General features: G+C 40.4%; 1 protein-coding gene across 1 annotated transcript in view; it reads right to left on the minus strand.

The window, feature by feature from the left end:
- The window catches only part of cpq (carboxypeptidase Q), a 196,060-nt gene that overhangs the window by 150,187 nt on the left and 32,921 nt on the right, over nucleotides 1-12,952 (minus strand). The window contains exon 3 of the mRNA XM_003219519.4: nucleotides 5,256-5,463. Within this exon, the coding sequence (XP_003219567.2) occupies nucleotides 5,256-5,463 (208 nt within the window). The remainder of the gene's footprint in view (nucleotides 1-5,255; nucleotides 5,464-12,952) is intronic.

The following is a 12,952-nucleotide window of genomic DNA, read 5'->3' on the forward strand; positions in this document are numbered from 1 at the left end:
CCCCCCCGATATATTGGGTGTTGGGTCTTGAAAAGTACATTTTTCCATACTGTGAGTTGGGTGGAAAATGCACTTTTAAGTAGATGAGTGCCCCTGTTATATGCACAAATGTTACAAGAGTATTTTAAAATCATTACGTGATTTTATCAGTTCAGAATCCATGCTACCTCATTTTTCAGACATCAGCGCATAATTTACGGAATTCAAAGTGTAAGTTTTAGAAAATCCGATTCAAAATTGCCAATACAAATGATTGCATTAATCACAGGTATTAAGAGATTGTGTGCCTCAGGCCATTTGTGCCAGTGCATGGAGCTTAAATTGTAAAGAAGAACAATATGAGAGGTTATAGAATATATTTATTGCTCCTATTACAAAAGTTAAAGATTTACTTACAATGTCCTTGGGTTTTGGTGCATTGACACATTGGGATGTGCATAAAAATGCTTAAAGTAAAGATTTAAAATGTCCTTGGGTTTTTGATGCATTAACTCTATCCTTAAACCAAAGGTTATTTATTTATTTAAGAAATCTGTGAATGTGACTACATTTGCATCAGAACTAGGATTTGCATTCACTGTTGTGCCTTCAAGTCATTTTCAACATATGGCAACCCAAAGGCAAACAGATCACAGGGTTTTCTTGGCAATTTGTTCACAGGTAGTTTGCCTTTTAGCCTTCCTCTGAAGCAGAGAAAGAGTGACTGTCCAAAAATCAGGCAGTGGGTTTCCATGGCCAAGCGCAGATTCAGATCCTGGTCTCCAGGATCCTAGTCCAACACTTAAACCACTATACCACATTTGGATTCATTGGGTGTTGTTTAATCAGTTTCCCCATTTTAGAGTAGGAAGAAATGCACAACAATTAGGTATTTCATGATCTTAGTATACTCAATTGGCTCTAGCAGTTTCCTCACCCAAGATCAGAGAAAAGACTATAATATTTCTTCAAACACTGCTTTTGGTCTTTGTTAGTGGGAAATCATGTACAATACAAAGGATTAGATCAGAGGCAGTGTCTTTCATCCCTTGGTATATCCTTTCCAAATCATCTCTTCAAATTCATTGAGTCACATTTGTCTTCATTTTTTCATCCTGTGGTGGTATGGGGTGTGGAGCAAAAATGTGAGGCAGGGGTGTCCCAACAATTTTAGTGAAGTCTAACCTATCCTTTAGCTCCCAGCTTCTCATTTTGGCTCCCCGGCTTCTCAGAACCAACAGTCTGAAGCTAAGCCTATTTTAATAGTCAGAAGAGCAGACAGGCTGTCTGGGAAAAAAAAAGGAAATCCTTACTATATTTTCTAGTATTTTATGATCCACTTGCATTTCATAAATGTTAGATAGAACTTATTTCTGAAAAGCCACGATTCAATTTTCATATGATGAGTAGTGAAAATCAGCAGCTGTTCCATTTCTTCATGTGGTATAATTCCTTTGCTGTCTGTCATAGCGAAAGGGATGGAGCGCGTCTTACAGTTGCTGCCTCCAAAAATGGACTTTCTGGTGTTCTCTGTCTGACACAGCACAGCTCAGGATCATGATGTTGTCATGATGTTGTCATCTCCAGACCCTTCTCCATGTGAAATGGACACGGAGTACATTAGGAAAATGCAAAATCTAATTATTCTATTTCCCAAAGGAAATATCATCTACACTATGGTGAGAGGAAGGTACATTGCCACATCAGCAGTGCAGTTTTCCATATAATGCCATGAACTGCAAACACATCAGGTTGACAATATACAAAAAACAATATAATTTACTACTAGAGAATATACTAATGGTTACCATCTTGGATGTTGTTGTTGTTGTTGTTGTTGTTGTTGTTGTTGTGTGTCTTCAAGTCATTTATGACTCAGTATGATGCAAAGTTCAAGCTACTGTAGTTTCCTTAGCAAGATTTGTTCAGGGGGAATTGCCTTTGCTTTCCTCTGAGACTGAGAAAGTGTGACTTGTACAAGGTCACTCAGTGAGAGTGACAGAATACTGGAGTAGAGAAGTCTTTGGTGCTCCAGAGCTGCACTAATTATCTTTGTTATTCATTGACATCATGTCAGTTTCAACTTATGATTGAGAAGCCTTCAAGAGCTATCTACCTCTAGTTCAGTCCATCTAGCTCTAGTTCAGTGGTTCTCAACCTGGCATCCCCAGATGTTTTTGGCCTACAACTCCCAGAAATCCTAACAGCTGGTAAACCTGGGGACCCACAGGTTGAGAACCACTGCTCTAGTTGATATGCTTATATTATATACATTTTGCCTAGCTTGTGTTCATATCCTATGCACTTTCTATTTATTTTATGTCTTCTTCCTCCTTTCTTTGTATTTATCCTTTTAAAATCCAAAATATTAGTGCCACTGTACATGTGGAATCAGTTTGTTTCAAGAGCAAGCATACTGTAGATCCCTGGGAAGTCTCTGGAGACCTTAATATTATTATAAGCCTCTTCTTAATTTTGAAGCTGCTTGATTTTATTCATAATTACGATTCTTTCTATTCAAATCCATTCTACTATATGATTGTATTTATATTTTAAAACAAATTTGTAAGCTGTTCTGCCTTGAAAATCATTTTCAATAAATAAATTAATAAACATGAAGTCTAGAGATTTACATTTTAAAGGGATTATTTTCTCTCTGAATACCAGTTGTTCTGGAATCATTTTGATAATTTGGAAGCAACCCCTGGAAAATATGCATGTTCCATCTTTTGTTTAAAAGTAAGGTAAACATACAAACAAAAGCGCAATCACCAGCCTCATTCTTATTTATAACCTGCTTTCCCAATTCAGAAATGGTCTCCAAGGTGGAAAGCAAATACAATTTAGATACAAACATGAAAGCAAATACAATATAGATACAAACATGAAAAAGATGGATTATATTTCAGTACGACCTCATTATCCACGTGGTACATTCCTGAACTGACTGGAAACAGGAAACCATGGATAAGAGGGAAGCATAATGAAATGAATTATTTTTGCTGATATTTAACACAGTCACCCTAGAGAAAAGGTATTCTATCCAAAAATCGATTAGATCAGTAGTTCTCAACCTGTGGGTCCCCAGGTGTTTTGGCCTACAACTCCCAGAAATCCCAGCCACTTAACCAGCTGTTAGGATTTCTGGGAGTTGAAGGCCAAAACATCTGGGGACCCACAGGTTGAGAACCACTGTATTAGATCTTCCAGAGAGACTTCCAGTTGAATCATACCATACAATTGTTGAGAGGACTAAGGAAGTTCCTAGAGAGGATATATTTTTCTGGATGCAGACAGATGAAACTTCAGGTATTGTTCTCACAGATACAGTATAAAAGTATAACTGTTTCCATGTTTTTAAAAACAGAAAAGTTAAAAAGCAACTAAAAAGCAATACACACATTTTAAAATGCTATTTTACTTTATTTCCCAAAACTTAACTAAAGTAAAAATGCTTTTGATGGCCAGCAGAAGATGACCTCCTTTACTGACATTGGACGTCTGCCTCGCTGTATAAAAGTCACAGCAAATTAGGAGAAAAAGCACTGGCCACTCGCTTTACTCATTCAGGCAGTCTCCCGCAAGTGTCTAGCTTTCTTTATGAGTTAGGAAGGGCAAGGAAAAGGATATCAGTACAAAATAAATCATTCTACAGACTGGGCCCCTGGTGGCACAGTGTGTTAAAGCGCTGAGCTGCTGACCTTGCGGACCAAAAGGTCCCAGGTTCAAATCCTGGGAGCAGAATGAGCGCCCGCTGTTAGCCCAAGCTCCTGCCAACCTAGCAGTTCGAAAAGATGCAAATGTGAGTAGATCAATAGGTACCGCTCCGGTGGGAAGGTAACGGCGCTGCATGCAGTCATGCCGGCCACATGACCTTGGAGGTGTCTATGGACAACGCCAGCTCTTTGGCTTAGAAATGGAGATGAGGACCAACCCCCAGAGTCGGTCACGACTGGACTTAACGTCAGGGGAAACCTTCACCTTTACCTACAGACTGGTCATATAATGAGGAATGTCTTCCTCAGCTTGGGATCTATGAGCTAGAAACCTGATAGTGAAATACATCTACATAATCCCTGGCCACACCAGTGTACAGTCAGCCCTCCACATTTGCTGGGGTTAGGGGCACAGGGCCCCCATAAAAGTGAAAAGCAGCAAATAAAGAAATCACTAATTTTTTTCCCCTGAGAAAACCTTTTGAGGAATTTCTAGATCTTTCGATGTGAGTCGATGGTCAACATCTGCTGGAAGATGAGCACAAAACTACATTAGAAGACTGAGAGCTTCCTAGAGTGGTGTTCTCTCTAGACATGGGCATGACTGGAGGAAGTTGACCATAGAGCAGGTATGGGCAAACTTCAGCCCTCCAGGCTGTTAATAATTGTAGGAGTTGAAGTCCAAAACACCTAGAGGACCGAAGTTTGCCCATACCTGCCATAGAGTCACACTAGAGGACCCAGAGATTCCAAGAGATAACATTTTTAATTACATCCACAAAAGTGAAAACCACAAATGTGGAGAAATGACTATATGTGAATTTGAGAGCATCGTGGAAGGAGGCATCCAAGCACAACGCTCCTTGCTTCACCTGTGTAGTATCAACTTGAGACTCATGGCTAGATGTGGTGCTCCTGAGGGCATTCTGGATGCCCTCATATACTTCAGGAAGACACTTGGACTAACATTGGGGGCACCACAACACATCTGGGTTGTCCCTTGCTGACAACTAGGCACAGGAACATTGTCAGACAGAATTGAGGACAAAGAAGCAGATTCTACCACTACCACCATCTCGCCCCCAAACTATGGCATTAAGTATATTATTGTTGTAGTGTGCCTTCAGATCACTTCTGATGTCACAACTCTATAACAAACCTACCATGGGGCTTTCTGGAGATGAATGTGTGTGATTCGCCCAAGGTCACCCAGTGGATTTCCATTACTGACTGGGGAATCAAAGCCTAGTTTCCATAGTTGTAGTCCAACCCTCAAAGCACTATACCATTCTGGCTCTTAACACTGGAGCAGCTTCTAGTGTTTTGGTGTTGAGTATACTGGCAGAAAAATAGGCTCTATTACCATGTTTACTTGACCAAGCTCTTACTTGAATTACCAATAGAAAATAGAAACCAGCAACAATACAATATAAGATAGAGCAAGTTGTTCCAATAAAGATGGCCCTTCTTTATAGAGGAACAACAAGCTTCAAAGCATGCTGTAATGCCTAACTGAAAGCAGAGGTGAAGTGTGCTTAATACGAAACAACAAGCTCTTACCTATTAATAGAAAATGGAGTAATGGACTTGATCAGAGCTGCCTTTGCTCCCACTTTAGCAGCTTCCAGTGCACCGCGACCTCCGTACAGCACAGTTTCTCCATAGTTAACGTAACGCTGGTTGTAAACAACAATCTTCCCCTGGGCTTCTTGAGCTCTTTGGTGGAGTTCATCAAACGAAGTTACCACTAAGACTTCAGCTGTAATGCCTGGAAATGAAAAGTCCACACAGTTATGGAGAGACTTGGGTTGACAGATTTTAGTGCATAGTACCTATTAGACTCCTGATAATTACAGCAAGGACATTATGCACCAAAACATGCCCTGCTATTTGCAAAAAAGAGGGAAAACATCATTAGTAGACCACAAGCTGAACACATGTCAACAGTGTGATGTATCTGCTAAAACAGCCAAATCAATTATTTGGTGCATCAATAGGAGTATAGTGTCTAGATCAAGAGAAGTCATGGTCCCATTCTATTCTGCTTTGGTCAGACTTCACCTGGAATAATACTGTGTTCTGGACACACAATTCAAAGAGAATATTGACAAGCTGGAATGTATCCAGAGAGGTGCTACCAAAATGGTAAAAGGTCTGGAAGCCATACTCTTTAAGGCATGGTTTAGAGAGCTAGGGGTGATTAGGTTAGAGAAGAAAAGGTTAAGAAGGGACATGATAGCCATGTTTAAATATTTGAAAGGATGTCATATTGAGGAGGGAGAAAGCTTTTTCAGTGAGTGAGACCATGCAATCATTCACACCTGAAGCTGAGTGCCTTTAGGTCATATCTGACTTAAGGCTTATAGGGTTTTTTCACATAATTAGTTCAGAGGAGGTTTGCCTTTACTTTGGAGAGTATGATTTGCCCAAGGTCACACAGCAGCTTTCCATGCTCCAGAGTCATGGTCCAATGCTCAAACCATTATATAATGCTAGCTCTCCATTTACACCTCATATTTGCTGTGTCCACATCCCCTTGGTAAATTTGTCTGTTCCTCTTCTTCAGGTGCCCAAGCCATATTTTAAAATGTGCTAGAAATCCAGAGGCTGAAGAAAAATCTCATTTGGAAGGGCAGAATTTATACCTGGAATGCTATGCCCCCATTTCTCCGCCCCTCCTAATACATATATGCATCCCTGCTTCTTGGAGAAGTTAGGATAGGTGGCCAACCTCTTCAGTATGTTTCTGCTGGCAGGGGAAAAAATGTCTTTTTGTTACAGAAGCCCTTTGAATCGTCATCGTCATTATCATCATCACCAAATTATTAGCCATTTCTGTTTTGTGCACATTCACAACTAAAAAGAAAAGACAAAAAAAAAGAACATGCCAAAAAATATGGAACATGCTTTTCCCCCCCTCCTAGGATGACCAGTGTGCTACATGTAATGGTTGGTTAATCATTCTAATCAAAGATTCAGAGATTCAAAATATTACTTCTGTGTACTACATCACCCAGAATCCCCTAATGATACAGCTGCTGGATTCTTGGTGTTTTGTTTTTTAAGCATTCTAAATTCTGATCTTTTAGAGAAGAGCATTCCCAAAAGAGCAGCCCATATGAGTCCTTAAGTCAGCCCATATCTTTCTTTATCAGGCCTGCAATCAATCCAAGTTCAGTAATAAACATGAAGAATGAAAACTGATATTATGCTCCCCATTGGTCCTTAAGATGTGGACTGGACAGTCACCATTATTTCCATTTAAAAAAATATATACGCTTCACATGTTTTCCAAGAATTCATATTATATATTTTGCCTGGCTGCTGAATAACTTGGAACATTATTTTAGAAAGGGCACAGTCTATGGGCAAATTCTGTTTCAAGAGACCAATTCAAACTGAATCCAATATATTTTATATACATACGAGAAGTTTGGGTTCTTTCCCCCCCCCCTCCCAAATTTTTAACTTCAGTTAAGTCTGAAAGTGATTTATATAAATACATAATCAGTGGTCTGGCTACAGAAATTCCTTTCAGTAAGATTCTTTTCCTCTTTTCTGAATTTTCAGTACAAATAAACACTACAGCAAAAGCAAGTTAAAAACTTGCACACACATTATAATATAAACATTTTCTCTCTGCTTGCCCTGCAGCCTTGCCTGGGAGAATGAATAAATGTTTATAGGTAACAGTGGTAACCAGAAGGGTTTTCTCTCTTTTTAGTCCAACACATGTTTTCATTGGACATTCATTCGAGAACCACATGTCCTGCCTTTTGTGTATGTGTTTTTGCAAAACCATTTACAAGAGTACCAGAACATTTAAAACCCAGTCTTGTGGGTTGGTTGCAAAGGTAAATGGAAAACTGTTTAACAACGGGAGCAAGACCTGGCTGCTAAATATAGAAGTCATAACCGAGCTCTGGAATTCCACCATTATGCATTTCACCTAGAAGCCGCAAAGTACGCCAGTAAAAGCTAAACACAGAAACAAAGACTAGCAACAATCCCTCTCTTTGACTTTCCGCTGCCCAAATTGGTTTGTTCTACAGGACTAGAAAGAATGTTTTTCACAATGTTGCGGTGTTGTACAACAATCCCAGAAGAGTAAAATCTCTCATTAGTCATAGAAACTCCTGAAAGACCTTGGGCATCTCACATTCTCCCTTTTCCTCAGAGAAAGGCAAAGGCAAACCCACTCTGAACCAATCTTGCCCAGAAAATCCCATTTCATCATTTCAACTGCAATGGTTCCTTAGGGTTGCCATGAATAGGAAATGACCCAATAGTACACAACAAAGGCAATACTAGTACCCACAGGAAACTATTAGTCCTGGCCTCCCATGCTCACTTCCTTTCCATGAAAGTACAGTCTGCACTCCATATTTCAGAAGTGAACTTTTGTGGATCCTATTGTTCATGGATTTGATTAATATGTTTTCTCTAGGAATCGCTAGGTCCTCCAGTGTGAATCTATGGTAATTGTCTAGTGGACCTTGACAACAGAGTTGTTAGGTCATTTATGTTTCATATAACATAACCTGAAGATAATTACATTTGGATTTCGGAAACCTGGATAAGAGATATTCAACCTGTGGGGGGGGGGGGGAATAGAAGAGGAAAAAGAAGAGGAGGGTGAAAGAGAAGAGGAGGATGTAATGCCTCATGGGTCTTGTAGTCCTGCTCCCAGTGCCACCGTGGCTGACAAAGATGAAAACATGGGGTTTTCGCTGGCTCAGCCAGAGCCGGAATTTTTCCAGATGCCTGATGTTGATGTTTTTGCCCAAGAACCCATTAAAACAGACCTTGAGCAGTTCTCACCCCCTTTTGTTAGGAGACAATCCTATACTGCGGGCAGGGGAGAGAAGGAGCAGGTTCGGAGGAGACACTGATTAGCCATGTTCCCCTGGGAAAATCTAGGGAGTCTCACATCTGGAGAGAGCTGTGTTTCGTTTCCTGTTCTCTAGGGAAAGGGAGCGCTGGACACCTGCTTTGCAGGAAAACGAGACCTAGTTAAATGTGCCTGGCACGGTAGGTTCCGTGCGGAGTCAACAGAGCAGCTTCAGGAGTGATTTCGTGTTTCCAGCCTAGTGTGGACTTCGAAAAGTCCGCAAACCCAGTCTCCTTGCTTTGCCTAACCAAGTATTCAAGAATTGCCTTGCCTTGTTCCTAGCCACGGACCTTGCTCTTAGAATCAAGTTTTGTTTCCAGCCTTGTTGTGGATTTACCTTGGACCTTGAAAGACTCTGGACATTTCCCCACACTATTGCTTGGCAATAGTGTGTGTTTCGGTTGTTGGATTCTACTTTGAACTCTAATATCATTTATTGGACAAAACATTTCTGGACTATATTTGACCTCATCTGATAGGTCTGCTTCTGGACCATATTTTCTACTTGTTTTTATTATTCTTATATATTTCTTTAATAAAGATATTAGATAGTTATTGGCCTCTGTGTTCGGTTCTTAGTGCTCCGTTGCCTCGGGCGTGACAGAGGAGGAGGAGAAAGAAGAGGAAGTGTGCAAAGTCTGACAGCACAGCTCTACTTGACATCCAAATGTACTTTAAAGATGAAGATGTTTCTCATGAGAAGAGAGAACTGGCACCTTAAAGTTGTCCATGAACAGTTAGCAACTGCAATCCAGCATGGATCACAATTGCCTAGTACAGTAGTTCTCAACCTGTGGGTCCCCAGGTATTTTGGCCTACAACTCCCAGAAATCCCAGCCAGTTTACCAGATGTTAGGATATCTGGGATTTGAAGGCCAAAACATCTGGGGACCATCAGGTTGAGAACCATGGACTAGTAGGTTTTGCAAACTTTCACTACGCTGAGTCATAAACAAACCATTGTAGACTTCCCAGACAACCTCTGAAGATCCTCTCCACTGTGCATGAAGAATTGGTGCCTGATGGAGAATGGGCAAGATCAAAGAAGCAGCTGGCTATGTCCTTGTAGCCAGGTGTGAAATGATTGCAAAAGCACTGAGATCCATCAGCATCCATATCAAAGGTCTCAGTGCTGCCATTATGCATCTGGTTACACAGATATGCATATGCTTCTCTGATCTTATCTATTCTCCATGATGTAGATTGGCAATTTGGAGTGGGGAACTCTGGGGAACTGGGCACTGTGGAGTAGGAAAGAGAATACCAAGATCCAAAGCATCCCAAAAAGGGCATAAACAGAGGTAAGGTAAACGTATCTATGCATACTGCACTGAAATGATGCCAGTCAGCACCTGTACTGCAAACTGAACAGGTATTTAGGTCACTCGGGTCTCATGTTCTGTAGTTCTATTAAATCAGAATATCTACATAAATAAATTAAATATGAAAAATTAAGACCAATCTGCATTCCACTCTTGTCGTTAGTAGTGGTAGGGATGTGGTCATCCTTAATGCTGAGCAGATATAGTGACCAGGGCATGAAAGCAATTATAAAAAATCCCATTTGTGAAAGGTAAAAATGTCCATCTCCCTCAGGGCTGCAGCATTTTTTCCTAAACGAAATCACACAAATTGGCTCCCTATTAAACATTTATTTTATATATACATACAGAGAAGTGACTGCTTCTGCCTACCTCCAGAAATATAAAAATCAAAAGGGGTTGTGGGTGGATTCTAGAAATAGATAAGAAAGATGAGAATAGTCTAATTGGCTGACTGTCGGGGCTTCCAACTCTCTCCACCCTATTCATGCCAAATATGCCACATTTGAGTATTGAGTGCAAAATCTACCGCTGTTACTGTTGGCAAGTAAGGGAGGTGAACTGTTATACTCCAGCCGCTCCTAATGAAGAAGAGCTCCATTTGCAAGCCTAAGAAATGTCTTGGTGACAGGATCATCCAAAGGGCTGGAATTATGCCCGTGGAAATGAAAGCCAGCTATCCGCAAATTCTCATTTTCCACTAGAAAAATCAAGGTCTCTGCAGGCTGGCACAGCAATCTACATGACATATCAGCTCCGGTAACAGATGAGTAGAATTGGCACCGGGTAATTCATCCCAGTACGCCATTTATGCACTGCATCGAACAATAAAACATAATAACATATGCTCATGATTGCTCATCAAGGAAAGAAAGAACAGTAGCTAGTCTTGACAGCTCCTTGCTGGATTAATGAAAAACGCCACCTACAAGGAGGTCTCAAGATGCTGGATCCCTTTTATAACTTCTGCCAGCTTCTAAAGCTGATTTTCTAAGGCTACTCTAAACTCCCTAAGAGCAGAAAACGAAGAAAATATTTACTCTGAATACAAAAAGTCTTCACAGAAATACATAAAAAGAATTGTGCTTCTACAGTATCAAATATGATCTTAGTTGATATATCATGAAAGTTTTAATTGATCAATGTACTGATTCATTGATTAATTTACTGCATTCATTTGCATATAACTAAAATATCTTTGATGATGAGAGAGAAGGAAAAATACTCCTGTTGCTTAACTTGGAACAGCAACTTTTTCAAATTACAATTTCCAGAATGCTCATGGAAGGTGTCACAAAAATATTATTATTATTATTATTATTGTATGACACAGCAAACAAGATAGATATGCTGGATTTTGTATCACAGAATCACAAGTCGAACACTTCCCAAGTGTCTAGGATTGTGTGATGTATTTTCGGATGATGCGCGCAGATCCCAGCAGGGTGGCCTTTTGCAGTTGGCAGATCGTAATTTTGTCAATGTCTATTGTTTCCAAATGCCGGCTGAGATCTTTTGGTACGGCACCCAATGTGCCCATCACCACCGGGACCACCTGCACTGGTTTCTGCCAGAGTCTTTGAAGTTCAATCTTGAGGTCCTGATAGCGGCTGAGTTTTTCCTGTTGTTTTTTGTCAATGCGACTGTCACCTGGGATGGCAACATCAATGATCCAAACCTTTTTCTTTTCCACAACTGTGATGTCTGGTGTGTTGTGTTCCAGAACTTTGTCAGTCTGGATTCGGAAGTCCCACAGTATCTTTGTGTGCTCATTTTCCAAGACTTTTGCAGGTTTGTGATTCCACCAGTTCTTTCCTGCTGGGAGGTGGTACTTGAGGCATAAGTTCCAATGAATCATTTGGGCCACATGGTTGTGCCTCTGTTTGTAGTCTGTCTGTGCGATTTTCTTACAGCAGCTGAGGATATGATCAATTGTTTCATCGGTTTCCTTGCACAGTCTGCATTTTGGGTCATCAGCTGATTTTTCGATTTTGGCCTTAATTGTATTTGTTCTGATGGCTTGCTCCTGGGCTGCAAGGATCAGGCCTTCTGTCTCCTTCTTCAGGGTCCCATTCATGAGCCATAGCCAGGTCTTCTCCTTATCAACTTTTCTTTCAATTTTGTCAAGGAACTTTCCATGCAATGTTTTGTTGTGCCAGCTGTCAGCTCTAGTTTGTAGTGCGGTTTTCTTGTACTGATTTTTTGTCTGCTGTGCTTTGAGGAGTTTCTGATTTTTGACTTCAATCAAAGCACTTTGTTCTTTGCTTTACATATTCACTTTGCTTTACATATTCTGCCAGGGCATGTTCTTCTTCTTTGACTGCTTGTTTGACTTGTAAGAGTCCTCTGCCCCCTGATCTTCTAGGCAGATAATGTCATTATTATTTTTATTCTGTTTTATCTCTCTAAAAAGAGGCCCATAGCTGCTAACAATACGGAAAACAATACAAGTAATTTATCTTTTGATTTTGTATAGTAAATGAATATTTTGTGGCACATTTGGAATTTTTTCTATGTAAGAGAAAAACAGGAATGCCTCTTCTATGACAATACCTATTGTGCACAATTTTTATAAATACTTATTTTTAATATATTAATGTTAATATAATTAAAATATACTTTGAAAATAATCTATTATATGAGCAGTTAGAGATGGTCTTTTTGTCAATTAAAATTAGCTTTAAGGATTCATCTAGCTCAGTGTTTCTCAACCTGGGGGTCAAGACCCCTGGGGGAGTCACGAGAAGGTGTCAGAGGGGTCGGCAAAGACCATCGGAAAACACATATGTCTGATGGTCTTAGGAACTGCTTTGACAGAGAAAGCTAAAGATCTCTCTGTCTGCCCTCCTCTTCCTTTTTGGAAACTGATGGCAAATCCTCCCACCAAAAGCCCTCTTCTTGCTGTGATGGGCCGGCTTCTTAGCTGGTCTCTCGGCCAAGGGGAGCGCTGTGCCTGAGACTCCAAACAAGGAGCAGATGTAGGTGAACTTCATCTTCCGTAAATTGCTGTCAATTCCTCCCAAATCCTTCCAGCATTTTCTGTT

Source organism: Anolis carolinensis, chromosome 4 (genome assembly GCF_035594765.1).
Source record: "Anolis carolinensis isolate JA03-04 chromosome 4, rAnoCar3.1.pri, whole genome shotgun sequence".
Lineage (NCBI taxonomy): Eukaryota > Metazoa > Chordata > Lepidosauria > Squamata > Dactyloidae > Anolis > Anolis carolinensis.